General features: G+C 40.6%; 1 protein-coding gene across 1 annotated transcript in view; it reads right to left on the reverse strand.

Annotated features, from left to right (window-relative positions):
* The window catches only part of ITGB6 (integrin subunit beta 6), a 45,605-nt gene that overhangs the window by 12,489 nt on the left and 10,185 nt on the right, over nucleotides 1-22,931 (reverse strand). Inside the window, exons 8-12 of the mRNA XM_065412952.1 lie at nucleotides 14,169-14,258; nucleotides 9,455-9,589; nucleotides 8,802-9,219; nucleotides 7,242-7,464; nucleotides 4,599-4,696 (exon numbers count right to left, since the gene is read on the reverse strand). Coding sequence (XP_065269024.1) covers nucleotides 4,599-4,696; nucleotides 7,242-7,464; nucleotides 8,802-9,219; nucleotides 9,455-9,589; nucleotides 14,169-14,258 — 964 coding nt within the window. The remainder of the gene's footprint in view (nucleotides 1-4,598; nucleotides 4,697-7,241; nucleotides 7,465-8,801; nucleotides 9,220-9,454; nucleotides 9,590-14,168; nucleotides 14,259-22,931) is intronic.

Consider the following 22,931-nt stretch of genomic DNA (forward strand, 5'->3'; position numbering starts at 1 on the left):
AAGTGCATTCAAAAGGCTCAAGAACCAGAAGGCAAATAAAAGGAACCCCAAATTTATTACTTTTTAAAAATGCCACGACTTAAACTAATCACAGGATTTTTCAGGGCTTGACTCCAGATTTTTGACAACACTGCTTTAATTTCTTAAATTTAATTTACACTGAATATATTCATTCCTCCTCCAAGGTGTCCCACTGTTTTAGTATATGAGGTCATTAACACTAGGCATTATCTAGGTTTTTTAAAAATTCATACTCAAAATACAGCCCTCTATAGTGCACACTGAGTTTTATTAACAAGACAACACAAGAAATATGTTTAGAAGACATGTGTAATTTGCACTAATTATGGTATCTGTGGCCATGATTCACTACATTACTCCAGTTTTATACCAGCATAATACCATTGATTTCAGCAGAGTTTGAAATCAATGGAGTTACACCAGTATAAAACTGCAACGACACAGTGGTGAACTGGGCCCTGAGAACACACAAAACTCAGTTAAACCTGAATGGGTTCCTGGACATGCTAGTGGATGCAAAAAGAGTTTTAGACTGCAGCATTTATCTGGTCATCTGGAAAATTTCTTGTTTGTCTTTTAAAAAAGGTATCCCTACCACTCCCCATCTCAAAAAAGAAACAAGAATTTAAACAAAATAACAGTAAGGAGCTGATTTTAAAAACACATTTATCTGAAGAATAAGGATAAAAAATGTACACACCAGTTCAGGGGTGCTGGAACTAGGGACGCTGGGGGTGTGGCAGCACCCCCTGGCTTGAAGTGGTTTCCATCATGTACAGGTCTTACAGTTTTGTTCAATGGCTTTCAGCACCCCTACTATGAAAACTGTTCCAACTGCACCAGTTTGATTCCTTCTGAAGTGTTTCAGCTTTGTACTGGGTCAGATAGCATGCAAGGCTTATCCTAGGCAGCAGGACTGCAGGATTAGTGCCTGAGGTTTACGTTGCACTGAGATGGGAAGCTGACAGCTTTAAAGGGGTGCCTCCACTTAAATGTTCTTAATTATGCCAAAGTGGAACAAAATCACTTTTGTCAAATATATCTGCCGCTTATGCTCCTTTTAGTTCTTTCCTAATCATACTGTCCTGGGCTTTTAGAATTGCTTGATTGTGACTCATACAAACAGTAAGGGAACATGTATAGACCTGATAGGATGTGTGTGCGGAGCAGAGCTGGGGGAGGAGTATGGGAACACACTGAACCCTAGCTGTGCATGTGCCTCAGGGATGCAGCTCAAAGCAAGTGCCTGGCCCTCTCCCCAATCTGCAGCTCATTTCCCTGATCCTCTCCTCTGCTGGCTCTATAAGCTGGTTGAGTATGTTCCTCCTAACCCTGCTCCCTGGCTTGTAGCTCCATACCTAGCTGCATGGAGGGACAGATGCCTCCTTGACCTTTCTTCAGTTCCCATCTCTGGCTCCTGTAGTTCATATAGATTTTTGCAGCATTTTTAGAAATTTTCAATTTTTTAATACTTAACATTAATTTGACAATTTCTCTTCATCCATGAAAAACAGTAACATAAAGTAGCACCTATAAAAACTCAGAAACTTCAGCACCTCCACAGTTGTTGTGTTATGTTGACACCCTGTTGGAGTATAAGGACAAGAACATTCAAGTGAGCTTCCTGCACAGCACTTATAAATGTGATGCTAGCACTTAAAAAGTGGGACGTGGAACGGACTTTGCACAGTGCGCTGCCAAGTGCACAAAGTAGGCAATCCGAAGAAACAGAAAAAAACATGTATGTGTTTTTGTGTGCATTTTGGGTGTTTGTGTTTAACTGTTTCTCACTTGTAATCAGCTCAGGTTTTACGTGTAACAATTATTAGTAAAGGAATCTTTCAGACAAAAATCTATTTAGAAATTTTTAATATTCTATATAAAATATTTTTAAAAAATATTCAAATTTCACAATGAAGCACTCAAAAATCAGGAAACACCCAAGTTGAGGTTGCAACCTTGCCCAGAAGCAGGACTCCTAAAATGCAACAGAACAGGGCTCCCTTTGTGACTCTTACAAAATGGGCAACCCTTCTTAACTTCTTTGCCGCTTACAAGGTCTATGGGAAAGGAGTGAAGGGATCCTCTAAACCCCTTGCCTCAGTCCATATGCAGCTACGTTAGCCATGCATAGTGCAGTCTTCCTTAGCTGCACTCTTTGGACATGACCAAACTCCTGTTGAAGTCAATGGGAGCTTTTATATTGACTTTAATGGGATTTGGATCAGACTTTTCAGAGACTAACAAACACCCCTCACACAGATACATACACACTATATACAATTTCAAAGGGTTAGAACTTGTTAAGTTAAAGCCAATGAGTATTATTATTTATCACAGTAGCACCTAGATGCCTCAGTCAGGGTTGAGGCCCCATAGTGCTAACCACTGTACAAACATAGATTAAAAGATGGTCCCTGCCTCAAAGATCTTACAGTCAAAATATAGGATGAAATGCAACAAATATGTATAACTAACAATGAACAAGAAGCCGGGGGAGGAAGAACAAGGGTAACAGTGACAAATTTATGCAGTTACATAGGGCAAGTAATGCACAACTTGATTAATTCTCATTGCATTGCAGTTCAATGAGAGGGAGGGATAGCTCAGTGGTTTGAGCATTGCTAAACCCAGGGTTGTGAGTTCAATCCTTGAGGGGGCCATTTAGGGAACTGGGGTAAAAATCTGTTTGGGGATTGGTCCTGCTTTGAGCAGGGGGTTGGACTAGCTGACCTCCTGAGGTCCCTTCCAACCCTGATATTCTATGATTCTGTTGTTTTTGGAACCTCTGATTATTTTTTTCTTTTAAGTATTCATTTTCTCCAGACCACTTAAAGTCACTTCTCATTAAGGGCTATTTCCATGCCCAAATCAATCATTCCACCCACCACTCTCAACCATTTTGGATCAAGTGTAGAGCTGTTCAAATAAAGTTTGCAATAATTATTTTATTTGTGGAGTTAGAATGGAAACTATCATGCAGTTTTTACTACAACAGTTGATACTACTGTTATGAACAAAATCAAAGTCTACAGTTGCTGAAGATTATGGTCAGGGAAGGGTAGAATTTGAAAGAGGCTCAAGTGCAAAATTAGGACAAAGCAGTGTCAACCCAGATTCTCTCTCTCTAAACACACAAGGATATAGACAATGCAATGGGCTAGTCCCAGTTTTCAGTAGTATTGTGGATACCTTAAATAGAATGCTCTATGTATCCTTGGCTACAAAGATCTGCCATTCAATGATAGCTTTTTGAAAATTTGTACTAAGAATACCAAATGATACCAAAAACTGTATGGAAGGTACTCAGATACCAAATATCCATGCTACCCACAGTCTTCTAAATAACTATCCAAACAAACCTGTTCATTCAATTTATTACTTTTACTTGTATGTTTCTGAGAATTTTTGCCATAAATATATACTACTTATTGTACTTTTACCATAAACTATAGGAACTTATTTGGATTTATAGATTAGTATCATCCAAAGAAATGTATCTATCATTTGAACAATGATTAATTGCTTTTATGAACTTATTTACAGTTTATAGAATTCCATATGTTCATGAATATATACCACATATATTAATCATTGTAACTTATTGTTAAGTTCTGGAATACAATGTTGCCATCACTGCCCCCAAAGATAAATTCTTACAATTTTTGCACGTTGTATTTGATAGCTGTAATAGAAACCACAAAATACAACTGTGCTGAAGCTCATCTCAGAAAGGATGCAAATGTCACTGGATTGCTGCTATTTGTGATCCTGTGGATAAATTCCCAGCGGTTTAGTGCAAACAATCTCAAGATGTGCATACAGCATTCTGCATTGTTGTCCTAATTATTGTATTTGCCTGATCTAGAGGTGAAGTCATATCTGTGATATGTTTACAGCATAGTGATTGTGCTGCCTTGCCTCAGAATTACAATATGTCAGGGTATTAGCTGGCACTGGAAGTAATTACAGATTGTCTGCAGAACTATATGCAGGCCCCTCCCTTTTTTTCTTTTTAGAAAAAGCAACGATATTGCTTAGCGGTCTTGTTTAAAGTTTTATTTCTTTGTCTATGAGGGTAATATTTTATTCAATTTCTGTCCTGGAAGTTCTCATGAACTTCAAAGGGGTCACTGCATGTGCATCTGAGGGCAGAAATCACAATGAAACTTATGGGTTGGGTATAATTTTACACCCAGATGCTTTTGTCAGGATACTGCTTTCATTGGGAGTTTGTATTAGTGCACGTAAGACTAAAATTCAACCATAGGTGGATTACAGTTTTCAAAAGTTGGTTAGGAAACTAAGTGTATAGTGGTGAGTTAATTAACCTGAAGGGATAAATAGTTCTGACTGCTATTAATAAGAATGTTTTTCAGTGCAGTACTGTATATGTAGATAGATAGTGATTGGGTCAAATAACTGGTATAATTTTTTAAGCCAATCCCATGGAAAAAAATGATGTATGTACTGCAGTAATTTTCAGATATTGTATATACTTTTATGTAAAACTAATGAAAAATGAAGCTATTAATAAGGCAGACAGCAAAAGGCAGTTAAATAAAAGATGTACAAACCTTCTGCACTGTTGACAGTTGCATCAACTAATCTACATTTTTCATTGCATTCTGCCTGTGACTGGACATCAGAAGCCAAATGACATTCTATGCAGCTCCTGTGAAAAATAATTCAAAAGCTCATCAATCTCTGTCTGTTACAAAGCACAAATATAAAGGAGAATATATATGCTGTCTACTTTTTAAAAAGAAGCCAACAAAAGGTCTTGTGCTATAGATACAGTAGTTCTCAGAAATGTGATATGTATTGCCTCCAAAAAACCCTGAATAAAGGTACTGTAGTTAAGTACTCTTTTGCCCTCTTTCTCTCTAAGCTCTTGTTAGTTACCAGACAGAACCCCAGGCAACATTATTCATGTATGTCTGATAAAGAAATGGGGTTACTCATACATAGCATTCATTTTTAAAGATAAAGGTTCTGAATTAAGCCTACACTAAATACTTGTCAGAAGAATGTCTACCAAATGGACTAATATTTGATATTGACTTCAATGTGAGGAGGCTGAGAATCTAATATAAAACTCCCTATGTTTAAAATCTCTTAAATATTGTGTTATATTTACCAAGTAACTAAAAACATGCTCAGGTATCTTAACAGATGTCTCTCAAATATGATTCACTTGTCTCAGGAGCTACTAACACAGATGCTAATTAAGCTGATGCAAGTTATTGGCAAAATAACTTCAAAATATCTTATTTACTTTATTTACTTGTACAATTACTGGAATATTTAAAAACAAACTCAGGGTCTGATCCAACTCCCACTGAAGTCAATAGAAAGTCTCCCAGTGATTCAATGGGAGTTGGAGCCAGTCTAGAGTCTGCTAGTGGAATAAAGAAAATACATAAAGAAAATTCACATAAGAAAATTGTTGTTGCAAAGTATATTGGAACAATTCTAGGTTTAAAGCACTGACTGGATTCAGAGGCTGAGACTCTGAGAACAACAACTCTGTAGGACTGACTGTTTAAAAAGAAACTGGCCATCACAGTTGTTGCATTGAATTACATCCCTCTATGAGAATAATGCTGAGGGTACTGTGATTGTTTTCATGAGATGGGGGTGACCTTATCACTCACAAGTGAAGCAGTGAATAGAATACATGAGTGGGTAATGGGATAGTCCCTATCAAATGTAGATACATTCAGTGTTGTTGGTGTTTTTGTCATATTTGCCATGTTTCTCAAACTACTCCCCTCACTTTCTCAGCTGCCTAACCATGTCTCTCAGTCCCCTCTGACCTGGTCTCTTAACTTAGCCATGTCTTCCAATCTTCTCTCTCTTGGCTTTTCCAGCCATATGTTTCAGCTGTCATGGCAGTGACAAAGAAAGAGGAGAGATGGAAAAGGTCTGACAAATGGATAATGTGGAATATATTTTTAATATGCTAACTCAATGCCCATCAGATAACTAAATATCTCCTATTAGTCTGCTGAATTAGTCAGAGTATAAACAGATCAATAATATTTACTGCATAATGTACATAATGTACTCAAGGGCTATGTTTACTCAAAATATTATGCACTTAGCCTATCCCTGTGAGTCTTGAGCAAACTGTATTGGCCTTCTGGGACCTGATCCACTAGTTGTACAGAGCCATGGTAGTATAAGTTACACATCATGGAACGGGTTCCTTTCTCATTTACAATGCTATATTGAGAATAAGGCAATGGAATTCCAAAGGGGTAAAGACAGTGTGGGAGAAGAAGCGGGCCTCAGGTATAAATCAATATAAGTAGCAGAGTAGTGATACTTTAACGTAACTTGCACTGATTCAGCACTCCGTGAACGTGCAAATGTACTTCACATCAATTTGGTATTCTATGGAGAGCAATTCAAGCACCTTGCCTAATTGGGCAGTTGTGCCTACTTATATCAAGTAGGCACTACTGCAGATAAATTCAAGGCTGAATTTATCCTCGGACGATTTGGCGATAGTGCAGGCATACGAATGTGTGTTTAGAGGATCTGCTTTTCTTACCCTCTTTTTAAATGCTTTTACTGGTATACCCATGCATGCAAGCTCCACTTCTTTTACATATCTCAATGAAGGTGAAATCAGTGCCTCTTTGCCACTTATGATCAGTCTCAGATCAGCTTATACCTGATGCATAACTTACGCCACTGCTTTTATCTCCACTGAACTCACCCAGACACTCCTATGACAGCTGCATCTGCTTAATCCACGCTCCATTTAGCTGAATTTGGTATTTGAGTTGCTATATATGTGTAAATCTGGTGTAGCTTCTGAGAGCAGAACTTGGCCTTCTGAATCCGTAGACGTAAATAATGTAACAGTCATGTTGCAAACTTTATTATATGTTCCTTCCCTGTCTGTTTTTCTTTCTGTGACATTGGTTATGCTGCTGTGTTGTTGTTCTGTTCCATGAACAGATATCAGTATTGCTCAGCTGAATTCATTGTAGGACTTTTCCCTGAAGTTCATTTTGAGATCTAGCGGATCAATGCTGAGAAATGTTTGGTTTCTGCATTATGATTAGATAGCACAGAAGAAGCAGAGAAGCCCTTAGGTTCTAGGACCAACACCCAGGAAAAATGTGGTGGGAACCCCAGAGCTATTACTATACTGCACACATCTGAATGAAGCAGAAAATACAAATATGGTAAAAACAATACCTTACCGTTTGGAACTACAAGGATCACCACATGTAGGGCATCTTTCACATGTGCTACCAGAGGCCCCGGGATTTGTGCAAACACATGTTCCACAAATGCATTCACCTCTTCCACTGCACAGTATTCCATCCTCAGAAACACAGGAGTTAGTGTCAGTTGTGCAGTTACAATATTCACCAGTCCATCCCCTGTGGCATACACATTCACCACAGTCACAATCACCATTACCTAGAAAAGTAATGGTTATCTTGCCAGGTTAGTGTTTTCATTTAAAAGTGACAGAAGAAGTCATTACAAGCATTCTATTTCAGAATGCACATTTTCATTACTACCAGCACCTCTCATATTTAAAAAAACCCCACCCTTTTCAATATATAGTTAAACATAAAGGGCCTGATTCGCATCTCACTTAAACTAGTGCAACTCTATTCACTTTAATGGAGTCACTCCTGATATATATGGGTGGGAGCAGGGCCGGCTCTAGCTTTTTTGCCGCCCCAGGAGGCCGGGGGGAGGGCGCCGGGGGGGAGGGCGGCCAGAGCGCCGGGGGGAGGGCGGCGAGCCCGGCTGTGGCCCCGCTCTCCCCGGCGGCCCAAGCGCCGCGCCGCCCCCCTCCAGGTGCCGCCCCAAGCACCAGCTTGGTTGCCTGGTGCCTGGAGCCGGCCCTGGGTGGGAGATAAGACTCGATCCTCATGGGCCAAATTGTCTTTTCATTGACACTGGGATAACTCCAACCTACCTGATTCACTACTGTGCTACTCCAGAGAGATGCCAGTTTAACTCTATTCCCATTGTTTTTAATGGACTTGCTCTGGAATTACAACGCTGTAGCAGACAGAATTCAGTCCAGAAGAAGAAAATAAATATAAAGGGCCTGATTCTTACTTCACTGACACTGGTGTAAATCAAGAGCAATTCCACTTATATCATTGGCATTACTGGTATAAAACCAGTGTGAGATCTGAATCAGGCTCAAAGTGATTAAATACAGGAGGGCATACTTGGATAATTATAAAACAGAGAAATGGTACAGTTTTGGGGACAGATCTGGAAATGACAAAATGAGACACACACACCCTGGAGTTGCCAATAGCCTGGTGGTTAAGGCACTCACCTGGGATGTGGGAGACACAGGAACTTGTCCTAACCACTGGGGTACAGTCCCTCATTCTCTCTGGTCCAATAAATATTTAATTATTTATTTGTAGAAAATGGAAGAGCTCCAACAGGAAAGATTGAGACACTGCTGCTATAGCATCGCAATTAGGGCACTCACCTAGCATGTAGGAGACCCACAGACCGGGACTCCCACATGCCAGGTGAGTGCCCTAACCATTGGGCTATGGGATATTCTGGTGTGGGAAGGGATCTCTCTCTCTCTCTCTCTCTCTCTCTCATTTTTTTGCAGAAATTTTTGAAAGGTTCTGGTTTCATGCCAACGTGGAATGAAAACAAATGTCAAAACCTTGAAATTAGCTCACATCTGGGAATACACCTATAATGAAGGTTACATCTACATAAAAGGTTATAATATAGATTTTAAAAATAGTTTAAGGGGGACATACCTCCACATTGCAATCCTTTAAATCTCACGCAAGAGAAATTGTCACATTCACAGTATGGCCCATAAATATTTCCATACACTGAGAAATGGCAAATACACTGCCCGCAGTAACAGTCGCCTCTCCCGCTGCAGGAGCTCTGCTCTGGAGACCTTTTACAGGAATTTGTGCTCAGGGAGTTTTCATTACATTCACAATAAGGACCCATGTAGCCAGGGTTGCAGGCACACACACCACACTCAAAAGAGCCCTTTCCTTTGCTGCATTTGGAACTGTTCATCTCAGCCTCCTTCTGACAGTTACAGCTGCATTCCAGCTGAATATCAATTTCCAGGGCATCACTCAGGCCCACAGGCTTTATTACAATCTGCCTCCACCTTTTCTCACAGGTAGGTAGGCTTACTGTCATGTTGAAAGAGACCTGGGAAAGAAAATATATTAATCATTCGTGGCTGCAGCATACAAAATGCAAAGAATACTCTGGACATATAATTCACAGCCAAGAACAAGAATTTATTAGGTATTGCCTAATAACTCTCAATTTGTTTGGAAGAGATTTAAAAATAAAGGAAGCAAGATTTCTACCTTGGTGTTCTAAAAAATCTCTCTCAGTTTTACAGGAATGAATGTCATTTGAGAATCTGTTATCTACTTACTGTCTCTCCCACTTTTATATGGGAACATTTCCTCTGGTGCGGAAAAATGGTACCATTGTTACAGATTGCCGTGAAAGAGAGATTGAGTCCTTCTGTGTCTCCTAACACCTCCAGCTCCACTTCAGATCGTAGCTCCTTAAAGAAAAGGAACACGATGGATGGAATGGTTGCTCCAAGTCTTTGTGACATATATTGGAAAAACTCAACCTTATCTATGCAGTAAAGAATTCCGAATTTTGATACTTTATTTACATACTTCTTTCTTACAAGAAAAATGGAAAATGAACAAAGTATTGGCTTTTAGGCTAACGTCAACAGCCGTATCAGCTGAATATCTGATACCAGAGCGACCATATCCTGCACTTGTAGGGTAATGTACTTAATGCTCTAATAATAAGTCTTCTTTCATTTCTAAGTACTCTGCTCCCTTCTGTAGGTTTTAATTTAGCCATGGCCTTACTGAGGAATTTATATGATCACTTTGCTAACACTGTAGCTTTCCTTGTTTAGCATGTAACCTTACAGTCTTTGCTCAGGCATGACACCCATTGACTTCAGTTTTGTCTGAGAATGGCCAGAGAAAAGACTCCAGGATTTGGCCCTATCTTTCCAGTACCAGAGCCAGCCCTAATCCTCTGGCTCTGGCTCACTCCATTGTGTAAATCTAAGTCTCTTCTTCTTCCTGTTTTCTTCTGTTCCCCAGATGGAAACTCTTTCAGTTTATGAGCTTTCGCTTGGATTTCAAAACGGGTTCAGTAATGCCAGAAATCATGCTATTATTGCTTAAGGAAGAGAGACTCTTCATGTTGCTGCCTGCGCTCCCTCACACTCTGCTTTCTGGGTTTCATTCTTAAATGTTTTTGTATTACACTTTTGACAATATACTGAGACTTGATCTAAAACTCACTGAAGACTGCGGCAAGATGGACTCCTATGGACTTTAATGGGCTTTCTAATTCAATCAATAGCGTGCATCAGGCTAAACCTCAGATACATAATCCGTTTGATGGGAAATTTTCATAAGTGCTTAAGGGATTTAGGAGCACAAGTCCCACTGACTTCCAATGGGATTTGTGTTCCTAAGTACTTTAGATGCTTTTGAAAATGTCCACTTTTTCTTAATTTCCCTGGAGACTCTCAGGTGAGTCATCCTAATGAATGGGACCACTCACTTGAGTAAAGGTTTACAGGACTAGGTGCAATGGGCATTAGCTGAAACTTCAAGTGGAATATGTATAAACTTGCATAACTGTCTCATTTGTATAAGCTTTGGATTCTCTACATCATCTGTTTAACTACCTCATTTTAATTGTGTCTTTCCATCTGAAAAACCTCACTGAAGTATTATTTTAATAAGATAAATGATAGCAGCCCATTTGTTAAGCAAGATTTTTAATATATTCATTTAGCTCCAAATCCACTCTATAGTACACAGCTTGAGCAACAAGGCTGTGCAGTGAGGATCAAGCTGGGGAGCTGGATGGGATGCAATCTCTCCCTCCCCGCTGCTACTCCAGCCACCGGCTGAAGTAGCCTCTGTGCTGCCTGCATCTCCCTCTGAAGCAGGAAGATGGGCACCTCCTCTGGCTCTGCTGTTCCCCAGCCTTCTCTGTTTGGAAGTACAAAGGAACCTCCTTAGAGAGCTCTAATTCAGCTGGCAGGGTCTGTGCAATCTGTGTGTGGCATCCCCAAATCCTGCCTACTCTCCAGGCAGTGGAACTATACAGTTTCTGCTGCCACCAAGGTCTTGTGTGCCCATATAGGGAGGGGACAGGGATTTACCCCTTAGTGAAAGTGACATTATTGCCAACTCCAAGCATTCAAAAATTATGAGTCCAGCCCCAGAAAATCATGAGATTTGCTTAAAAATCACGAGATTAAAAATGATAAATATTGTGTTCTTTTGATTTGCCATCTGGTGTGGGGATGTTTAGGGTCACATGGTCAAGCTTTTCTCTGCAGCCATGAAGGCAAGAAAATTCCTTAAAAAAAAAACAAAACCCAAAAACCAAAAGCAGAGATTATCACACAGTAACTGATTCCAGCAGCTGGGGGTCTAACAAAAGCATCAACTACCATGAGAATGATGCTAAAATAAGGAGAGTTGGCAATGCAGACTTTATAAGATGTACCACACAATAGTCTGGTTTTCAACTCCTCACTCCATCAGCTGGATTGGAGGTCCAGGGCTGGAATTGAGGTACAGCACTGCAAAACTATTTAAAAGTGAAATTGTAATTGTAAGTACAAATTAAATGCTGCTGTGCATAAGCCCATCATCCTTTTGGTCAGATGCATGGGATAGATCTTTATCACCACGTCTCCATTTTCTATTTGTGAAATGTTTTTTTAAATTAAAAATATGTATCACCTTCAGCTGAAAATGAATGAAAATCCGGGGTCAAACTCCACCCTGTTTTCACCTCCATGACTTCAAGGGAAGACTCAAATCTAGTGGGTTACATGGGCATAACTGGGAGCAGAATCTGGCTCCCAAGTACAGTGAGCATTAAAACATTCCTGCAGAAGCACTTTTAACTCAAAGATTTCCTGAATGAAACAGGCATCAGCGGTGTTACAAACTTGAGCCTTTGCCAGCAGCTCCCTCTGATCTGTTTAAAATATTATTCCTTCAATCTTTATTACCCTGTAAGCCAAAAGGGACCTGGCTGCTGGAGAGAACGGAATTCTTTGTATTTTTAAGAATGCTGGAATAACCTGGGAATCAACAGGCTTGATTTCAGATATAATGCAACTTGAATGAGTGCTTTGAAGATACAAAGCTAATACAGAATTTACCCTTTGTCAAAGCAGGTAGCGACATGCTTACCGGAGACTATGAATCACACTGGGGGGGGGGGCCCACGGGGAAAGATGAGAACATTTTACAACAAATATTTTGACAGCTCATAGTTTCCTTATTTGCTTACTCCCACTGAAGATTTTAGAGGCCAATACATCTGTGAGTGATATTAATAATAACTTGAGTTTCTATAGTGTATGTCATATAAAGAACATAAAGCATTTTAGAAACATTCACAGATTTAACCTAACACCATCCTTCTGAGGTAGGTAATTATTATTATTCCTAGTTTACAGATGGGGAAACTGAGGCAGAGAGAGAGAATGTAAGGTGACACAGGAGTGTGGCAGAGCTGGAACTAGAACCTAGAATTCCTAAGTCCCAATCATGTGACTTAGGAATTTTTAACAAGTCCACCTTTATTCCCACCACAATTTCAGCTTTTCTACACTCCCACCAAATATAAGGAAATGGTGTTTCATTCAGTGAGGCATCACTTCATTTTTATTTAAAATATTCTGCAAAATAAATCTTCAAAGCACTCAAGGAGGTGGGAAGGAGGATTTTCTTAGTGTTTGTGTTAACTTGCTTTTTGTGCTTAAAAGAGTTTCAAACACGAACTAATGGAATAATTAACCTTTAGCATTAATACAATGGGCACGAATAAATTCTGAAAGTCTCTCAGCCAGGGGGCCTTGATTCATATGTGGCAACATAGGTATCTACATGAGGCTCTAATTGGCACTCCTCTCACTCTCTGCCCTGATCAGAGGAACCCTGTACTTTTCAAACTAGCCAAACTATTTGTGGAGTGCTGAGCAATGTGTAGGAGCGGCTAGGATCCATTTTCCAGCTTCACCTCTCTTGCAGATAGTAAGTAAAAGTGGCTTTTCATCCATTAAAGGTGGAGTAACAGTAGCTATGTCCTAAAATTCCATCCTCAATTAACCCTAACAGAAGGCATGTACCCTTAGTCCTATGTTAAACTCCAGAGGTGGAATCCTGGCTCCACTGGAAGTTTTACCATTGACCTCAATGGGGCCAGGATTTCACCCCAGGTCTATTGCAATAGTAGTCCCTTGATTGATTGATTTTAAAGTGCATTGTCATATTTATTTTTTAACTTTATAGAAAATCTGTTGGTGTTTATTAGAAACCCATAGTATAAAAAGCTATTACAATTAATTATAAAAGATTTCACAATTTATGTTATTTTTTCTTTGTCCTGCAAATCAAAATAATTTTGTTGAACATATTAGAGATATGATATAAATAAAGGATGTGAGAATAAAAAAGCATGGGAAATGATAATTACAAAGAGGGTTTTTTTAAAACGTAGTAATTGCTAGAGTACATGCTTGTAATAAAGAAAAGTGAAGTAAAGAAAAAAAAAAAGAAAAAAAAAAACAGGGACTAGCACCCTCAATATATTACTGTAAATGTACCCAGAGAGATTCCCCCGACTTCCAAGAGCAAGGCAGCCAGGATCTATTTTATAAACAAAGCTCTGAAAGGCAGCACCAGGTTTATGTCCCTATTTGTATTTCCCCACATAATCTTAAATACATTCAAATCTTTTTTTCCTGCCTATATTCTATCCTTTAAAAATATTAGAACAACTTCACAGCGGCACCACCACCTAGCTAAAGCAGAGAATAGCATTCTTAGTGCATTGCTTTCCAATATTACTGCAAAACAGTGTGATGTATATGCTCAAACAACATTTGAACTTGCATGTTCTTTTTTTCAGGACCGATGGAAAGTTTCTATAATGCTGGGCATCTGTGCACAACTGATGCACTTATTGTAAACAATGCAGAAACAAAACCAAAGGCATTTGTTTTCACCAAATCACAATTTAATATCTGAGAATAGCAGACATGCAAAAGGAGAAGTATGTTATAAACATACCTTATATGCATCAATGATCAATTGGAGAATATTTCCAGAATCTTTCTGAAGTTGTCCAACAGTAGCTCCAGGAATAAGTTTGGCATAATTCTGGAAAGAGCAAGTATAAAATATAGACTTAAGTTGTTAACAATAATTTGAAAGCATAAATTGGTAATAGGTGGTATGGTCCATCTTACTGGCAACGTACCCCACCCCCCAAGCCCATAACTACCAATCTAAAGAATTATGAGTAGGATTTTCCAAAGCACCTAAGTGACCTCAGAGCGAGCACAAGTCCTTTTGAAAGTCAATGGAGGAGCACAAGTCACTTAGGAGTTTTTGAAAATCTCACCTATAGTGTTCTCCAATTAAAGTGAAAATATACTCTCAACAGTTCTATTTGTTTTTAATAAAAATAATCAGAGCCTGATTCTGCTATTCTTACTACTATTGTAATGTTGTTCCCATGAGCCCTATATGCATTTGTTTAAGAAACTGTACTTTTCTGAGGCAGGAATATGTTAACTAGCATATAGTGTACTGTGCACAAGGGCTCAGCGATGAAGGGGCCATAAGGCCTCAATAAGCATGAGACTGGTGAGCCTGGAACATAGGCTCTGAACTATTTGCTGCTGTTTTATTACTGGAATAGAAATACCACATGTTAATCATTGGTTAGTTATAATTCAGGAACGATTGCCTGACTATTGCCATCGGGGCGGCTCTATGTTTTTTGCAGCCCCAAGCACAGTAGTCAGGCGGCCTTTGGCAGCATGCCTGCAGGCGGTCTGCGGTCACATGGCTTCGGCGGCGTTTCTGCGGGTGATCTGCCGGTCCTGCGGCTTCGGCGTACCTACCGCCGAATTGCCCCTGAAACTGCGGGACCGACGGACCTCCCGCAGGCAGGCTGCTAAAGGCCGCCTGACTGCTGCCCTCACAGTGACCAACAGGCTGCCCCCCACGGCTTGCCGCCCCATACACGCGCTTGCTGCGCTGGTGCCTGGAGCCATCCCGATTGCCATGATTATATGCTAGTTTTGTGTTAACAAAATTGTGGTCATTTAATGTCCAGTCTCACCTTTGTGCTGTCATTGTAGCATGACACTCAGCAGCTAGTTGTTAGAACTAGTAGCTAATATTAATCTCATCTGGTGGTTACTACAGTGCATTTAGGGCTTGAACCAATGCCTATTGAAGTCAATGGGACTCCTTAGAGATAATGAGATGGGCAGTTAAAAGAGAAAATTGGTAACGTGATAAACTCTGCAGAAGAAAGCTGCTGTTATAATGCTGATTTTTTAAATATTAAAAACATTTTAAAAAAATCAGTGAAGATGGACAATTTGATTCCCTTAAATCCCTCTTATACTTTGCACTTCCATCAGTATTATGCTTACTTTAAATATTATGTATGAAATACCTACCATTCATTACATTACTAAAGTGCTATTTTAAACCAGCAGGATTAAAACACATTTTATGTTACAATAGGCGATTTGGCATGCCTGACTCCTGTGAATTATAGCACTCCGTCTTTGAAAGATTGTTCTTAGCATTTTGTAAACATGGCCGTTATGCAGGCTGATTATAAATGAGAGTTGGAGAGTTTGGAATCTAAAATATCATTGCCTTTTATCTGGGGCATGCAAAACAAACAGTAGGAACATAGTGGGCTTAGGGCCATATTCTACCTTTCCTCTTTGCACAAAAATGCCATGGATGACAATGTGAGTTCCATGGAAGGCACAGGTGCAGACTATGGATTGATTTTAAGAAAGTTTCCATCTTTGAGCATATGTTTTAATGTTTTTCCATATAAAGTTTCTGAGCCGATTTACCAGTGTGGTGTGATTGCTTTGGATCGCATGGTTAATATTGTTAACCAGTTACGGCAGGTTGTCTTTTTAGTGCTAGTGTGACACAAATAGACCTATCTTTTTAGCATGCGTTTACTAAATAGCTGATTTATTTTATTTACAGATATATTTGCAAAATTCTGCTCTGACTCATTCTTAGTGGAGTTAATTTGAAATTGCTCCACTGAGGTCAGTGGAGTTGCAGATGATTTGCACCAGTGTAAATGAGAACAGAACTTGTGACATGATCCAGGGTGGAAGAGTATTATGCCAAATTTAGAAGAACCACATGACATTTTTTGAACAGATCTTAAGCCTAGAGAGCTTCTAGTGCCATTTGGCTATGTTGAAATGAGAGTTTTGAGCAGCTCATTTTTAAACTATATTCTCTTTGTCTAGAAGCAAAAGAAGAATTTTTGCTTCAAAAGAAGAATATTTTTGTTTGCATGGCACAGGTTTCCATTTAGTTAGAAATACATTTGTGTTGTTTTTTCCTCAGCTTTAATTAGAATGATTTTTAACATAATTTTCCTTGAAAATAAATTTCAATTAAGGAAAAACTGTTTTGCAAATCTCCAAAAAAATTCCAAGAAACCCAAAGCTTTAGACAAAATTAACAGTTTCATTAAAACCTAAAACACCAGTGGATTCCCCTACCCTAAATGTGGTACACATAGTCTGTCAAACTCTCACTGTCATCACAATACTCATAAAAATAATTTTCAAATCAATAGCTTTTAAAAAGAAATTATTTTCTTACTCTGTTATAAACAGCTTTCAGCTAAGAATAATGATATATTATTTGGTCAGCCATATGTGAATATATTCCAGAGGAAGGTCTTTTTTGTTTGTTTTCCTGACCTTTTCTTTTTTATAAACTATTTTAAACCGACATGCCTCATTTGTAAACAACTTCCTTCCCCCTCACGTGCCCATGCCCCTCGGTTTTTAGCTTTTGAGTAATCTTGGCAAATGTTTAATTTAAAACCACTAGTTCAATGCTACTTTAAAAGCATCTGTGGTCATGTAATACTTTGCTGTTTTAGTTTTGATTCTCCCATGCAACATGACAACTGCTATTTTAAAATTAGGGGAACAGTTTGGTGTTTGGTGACATAAAATACATGTATTTGTTGTCTGGGTATACCGCAAGAAGGACAGGAGACTTGTTATGGGTTTTAATCAGGCCGCAACTTTATTATATAGATGTCTGGGACTACCTGGCAGATAAAGTGTACAGTGCAGGCAAATCCATGCTTATTTAAATCAATTCTCTGGGGCTTTCACCAGCCCCCCCCCTTTGTTTAATCCATACTTATTCAACTCAGTTTTCCAGGGCTTTCACCAGCCCCCCTTTGTTTCCATCCAGGTCCCCCAGCCGACCCATGGCTTGGACCTTACCATCCACCAGCCTCGTGAGAGGGTTTAGGAGGGCTATGAGAACGGAGGGGGTTGGCTCCCTGCTGTGCCAATCATAGGAGTCCCCGAACCCCGTCCCCGTTCTGTCCCTTTATCCAGGATCTCCTTTTAAGTCCTTTACCAGGCCATTTATCTGGTCACTGACTGCCCTCCCTATGGAGTACCTGCACTGAACATCCACCCAATATTACAAAATAAGTTGCGACTTATGGCCTACCACCTTTTCTATTGACCAGAAAAGGTCCATCCTCACACGTGCTGTGAGGAAGGCGAAAAAACCACACTCCACCGAAGCCAATTCTGGTGGTGCGGGAAAAATTCCTTCCCAGCCCCGCTTTAAAAGGGGCGACTAGCGTAATGCCCACAGCAAGTCCTAACCCAGCCTGCCAGTCGCTTCCGCAAGGGGAGGGAGGGTGGGTGTTGGCTTCCTTGCTGCTTGGACATAGAGACTTGCCCCACCCTGGTTTCGTACCTTTATGCACATTCCGGGGGGGGGGGGGGGGTGAGTCACCGCTGCAAAGCACCTTTTGCAGCAGTTTCTGACCTTCCTCCCTTCCCGCTCCCACCCCAACCAACCACAAAGCAGAGCTGCCTTCTTTGGGTAAGCCCAGACAACTTTTGCCCCACCTTTAGTAGTGGTGCAGTCAATAATATACACATCTATCTATGTGGGAGGTAGGTCTGAGCCTACATTGGATCTGAAGGGGATTAGGAATATTAAATGAATACACGATTGACATATGCCATGCTAAACTAAAGGGGGATTATAAATAGCTAGAAATATAATGGTACATTTGATTATTTGACTACTACATTTATTCTAGACTAATGCCATCTATCCAAACTATTTAAGGAGCTTCTGGATAAATTCTAATATAGTGTTTGCCCTCCTTAGAAACTAAATTATCATCTGTCAAGATCAATTATATTTTTTGGTCCAATAAAATACAGTTTCAAGTTTCTGGGCCTGATCCTGCAAACTTAATGTCATTTAGGGAAAGCTCCATTAGGCTCAATGATAGTGGTTTCAACTGAAGTTTTGCCTGCGGAAGGCACCGTCTGTAAAGGTGCCACCAAAATGTTTGACTAAAGACATGAACCTTTGAGCATAGGGGTCCTTCACATACTAAAACTAGGTTACCAACCAAAGTCAAAAGTGCCCTGTTTCTTGGCAGCACTGATTGGCTGATACTATTTCCAGATGTGCCGAAACCTGATCTTTCACAGGCGGAGTTAAGGTTTGTCATTACATAAAGTGGCTGAAAGCATTGCACACAGGTAGCTTTGGTGTTATGGATGAGTACATCTGCATATACTGAGTGATGATTTGGGTTCAGCTGCATCTGCTATTGTATCTTATTAAATAGTGAGCTCTTTGTTCAATGAGAAACCCTTAGCTCTGACTGTATAAGCACAATAGGCTTCCATTCCTTAGCCTACTCTTGTTTCTGGAACCAAAATCATCCATTTTCCTCAAAATAGTTTAGATTCCTTCTTTAGTTTCCTCCCCCCACACCCGCTCCTTCCATATAACAATGGAATGCATATTTCCCAACACATACATGATCTCATGAAAAAAATCACGGTTAGTTTTTTGACTCTTGGATTTCAGTTCATCCTTTGTCAAAAATAGATAATATATCACTTGTGCAAAGACTAAGAGGTTATGCATTTTAAAGTCTCATTGACTTCAATGGGACTTAAGCACTTGCTTAAAGTTAAGAATATGCTTAAGTGCTTTCCTGAACTGGAGCCAAAATGCATGCTTGCAGCTTGATCCTGCTCCCAGTGAAGTCAACGATAAAATTCCAGTGGACTTCAGTGGACCAGGATCAAGTCCTTAAGCAAGTCGCTGTCCTCCCTTGTCTCCTAGCACTCTGTCCTCTTCTTATTCCCCTAGTACCCTTCTAATTGCTCCTTCATCATATCCTTTGGAGGATCTTCCTTATTCCCCCTCCCCCCCACCCCCCTGCACCAGGTTTCTGTGGGGATTTCACAGGGCTCTGTCCTTGGTCCCCTTATCTTCTCCTTCTATACCTCATCTCTGGGTAATCCCATCTGCAAACGCAAGTTCAACTACCATCTCTATGCTGAGGACTCACAGATCTCTCTTTCTCTCTCTCTCTCCACTCCAGACTTGTCTCCTTCTGTCCAAACAAATCTTGGCTTGTCTCTCTGACAACCCCCTCCTGGACGTCTAGCCATCAGCTCAAGTGCAACATGGCTAAAACAGGGCTTTAAATGTTCACCTCAGTCCCTCTTGCTTGCATCCTTTCTTGGTCACTCTGGGTGACACTGCCATCCTGTCTGTCCTGGGTGTCATCTTTGATTCGGACGTCTCTCTAGGTCCTCAAGTCCCAGCTATCTAAACCTTGCTGTTCTTTCACTATAATACCTGTAAGGGTGTGTGTCTACGCTGCAATCACAGGGTGTGACTGCAGCTCACGTAGACACAACTATGCTAGCTTTAATCTAGCTAGCTTGGGTATTGGAGCGAGACTGCAGCAGCATGGGTTTCAGTGCGGACTTCTCAAGTCTGTCCGGAACCCTGACCCTGAGTGGCTAGCCCACACAGACACCTGTGTGGGATAGCTAGGTTAAAGCTAACTCAGGTATGCTGCCTGCTGAACTAGCCTCTGACTACACCCAGGGTTAAGGGGGAAAGTGGAAGCTAGTTTTGCTCCCATTGCTTTAGTGCACTAACCCCCTAAGGACTGCTCTGGTGCACCTGAGGAGTAAGCCCCAGGTTGTGGCTGCAGAAAAAGATATTTAAAGCAAAAAAAAAAAAATCAAAATACAAGTTTTAAGGTGAGTCCAATCTCCATGCTCAGGGGAAATAGTGCACTCTGAGTTCAACAGATAAGGAACTAGTAGACGTCACTCAAGTATAATCACACTGCAACATATAGTTACATAATCAAAGGGTATAACTAGCTAAATATTTATGGCATCCACAGAGCAGGTATTAAAATTCTATCACCTAAGGTTTGCTGGCTGGGGGCCTGATCCTATGGCCAATACAATCTTTCCACTGACATTAATGGGTGCTGGATTAAGTCCTACACCTAAATTTGGAGCTATGCAGCTCCTCTTAATCTACTGTTTTATTGCACCGAAAAGATCCATCCCTCACTGACTGCATGAAGGTTTCCTTTGGAATTTTCCAGTGGTCACGGTCTGCGCTAGCCAACACCGTTCTTATCAAAGGTTTTATGTTTCAGTATCTCTGTGTCAGTTTTATACCAGTATCAAAGTTATCAAGTGGCATGCTTTGTTCACTGGGAACTCTATACTAAGATTTACAACTAACAAAAAATGTGAGCCATTGTTAATCCATCTATTATTTTTTGTTCTCTACTTTCTTTGTCAGAAAAATTAAGTGGCACCATTTTCTGTCTTGTATAGAATATAGCAATTCTTTTAAACATATTCTATCTACTGCTTTCATCTTTTGCATGTGGCACTCTGTCACTTAACTGAGTATCTGCTGTTATTGTTCCTTGCGCACAGCCTCACTAACCTGCGGGTTAGATGGACAGTTAGTCAAAGCAAATACAAAATAATAATAATAATTAAAAAAAAATCAGACTTTTACGGCTGTCTTTCACAAACATCAAAGAGCATATCTAAAACTATGGGACAGTATTGTCACATTCCCCACCTGTGTCAATCAAACTCAGAATATTAACCTAGAAGTCTGATTCGCTCATGCTTATGATTATAAAGAAAACGTAATATGATAATATAAATCAAGATTATAAGACTGCAAACACTGAATTCTGATCTAGGATTTATTTTTAGACACTACAGATTTCTTCACAACAGCCTGACTGGGCAAAAATATACATAATAAAGTAAGATGGATACTGGCAGTTCTCTTAATGGGGGCATTGTGCCTACCCACTGCACAACTCAGAGTGAAAGAGCAGAGAGGGAAAGGCCCCTTATGTGTGGGAAGAGCTCCCTGTAAAAATCCCCAAAGACATTACAACTTCCAACTCTCTCCTTAACCCATCTGCGCTGTGACTTCACTTCTACCCCAGTTCAGGGAGCGTTGGCTGGAGGACATAGGGAAAAAGGCCAACAATAGCATGGCAGGGAAGCTGAAACCAGGGACTGCATGGATGGTTAGGTCTTCATGTGTAATCTGGGATAGGTGAGACTACAGCCGATCTTTTCTATAGATCCTCCAGATCCAGTGTTATAAGGCCAGGGGTATAATTTTCAAGAGTGTTTTCAATGGAACATAGCCCCTTAGCCATGCTGTCCCCTCTACAGCATGGGCGGTGGGTATAATAGGCCAGGGGAGGCTCAGCTTCCCCTAGCGTAGCCGCTGCTGCTGGACCCCGGTTGCAGGTTTGACGGGGGAAATTTTTGCTTTTTATTATGCCCCATGCAGGTTCCGGGGCAGCTGAGGAGGCAGTATGTGCTACTCAGCTTCCTGGGTTCATCAGTAAACTCCCTGGAGGCCAGAGAGATTACTAATGAGCCCAGGAAGTTGAGTAAGACATACTGCCTCCTCAGTTGCCCCGGAACCTGCATGCTGCATATCAAAAGCTCAGGTTCCTCTTCCAGAAGAGAAAAGAACTTTTGAATTTTCCCGGGGAGCGGCATAGGGTCTGCAGTGGCTCTGGCTGGCCCAGGGCTCCTCTGGCATGGGAGGGGGGTGTAGGGGGCCTTGGGACTCCAGAAGGGGGGGCAGGCGGGAGAAGGGGTGAGCTGGGGGCTAGCCTCCCTGAAGTGGGGCTCCATCTGCCGCCCATGCTCCACAATGACACAGACACCTCATAATGGAGGGGAAGGGGCTTATCAAGCACCGAATTGTCAGATTACTTTTCTGTGGTTTTACTGCAGACAGGAAACATGCTTTTTTTCTCTCCCATCTTCTACTTATTTTTACTCATCATTTTAAACAGAAACTTTAAGTGCTGTGGGCCCACTCCAGGGCTGTCCTATCACCCCATACACTGGTTCTGCTGGTACTGGTCACTGGGAATTCCCCAGCTATAGGAGAATCCCCAAGTATATTCAGTCTAGGGGACAAACTGGGGGTACCTGGGGAAAATGTGCATGCCGACACAAGTTATGGCTGCTTTAGTTTCGCTGAGGGATGGAACCACCTCTGGCCAAACCCTGAATAGATGCACAACAGTGGTGCGAAGTATCTTTTCCCCTCCTTGCTCCAGTCCCATTTGCAATAAAATGTCTAATCTCCTCTCCACTCTCTCTGCTCCCATTGCCATGCAATGACTTTTTAAACAAAAGAGTCTTCATGTAACTGAGACTTGTATTCTTCACTTCAAACAATGCTAAGTATCTTTTCTCCCTTCAGTGCATACAGGCAGTTCGATGTCAGGGGGAGGGGAGAAGTTCTCCCTTCTATTTTGCCATTTTGTACTTTATATTTCCTGCTATCTTCCAACTTATCTCACTGAAAAGAAGTTTGAAACTGAAGAGCAGGAAGAAAACTCTCAGAGCAGGTGAAAACACATTATCTGAGAGATGA

Source organism: Emys orbicularis, chromosome 11, assembly GCF_028017835.1.
Source record: "Emys orbicularis isolate rEmyOrb1 chromosome 11, rEmyOrb1.hap1, whole genome shotgun sequence".
NCBI classification, from domain to species: domain Eukaryota; kingdom Metazoa; phylum Chordata; order Testudines; family Emydidae; genus Emys; species Emys orbicularis.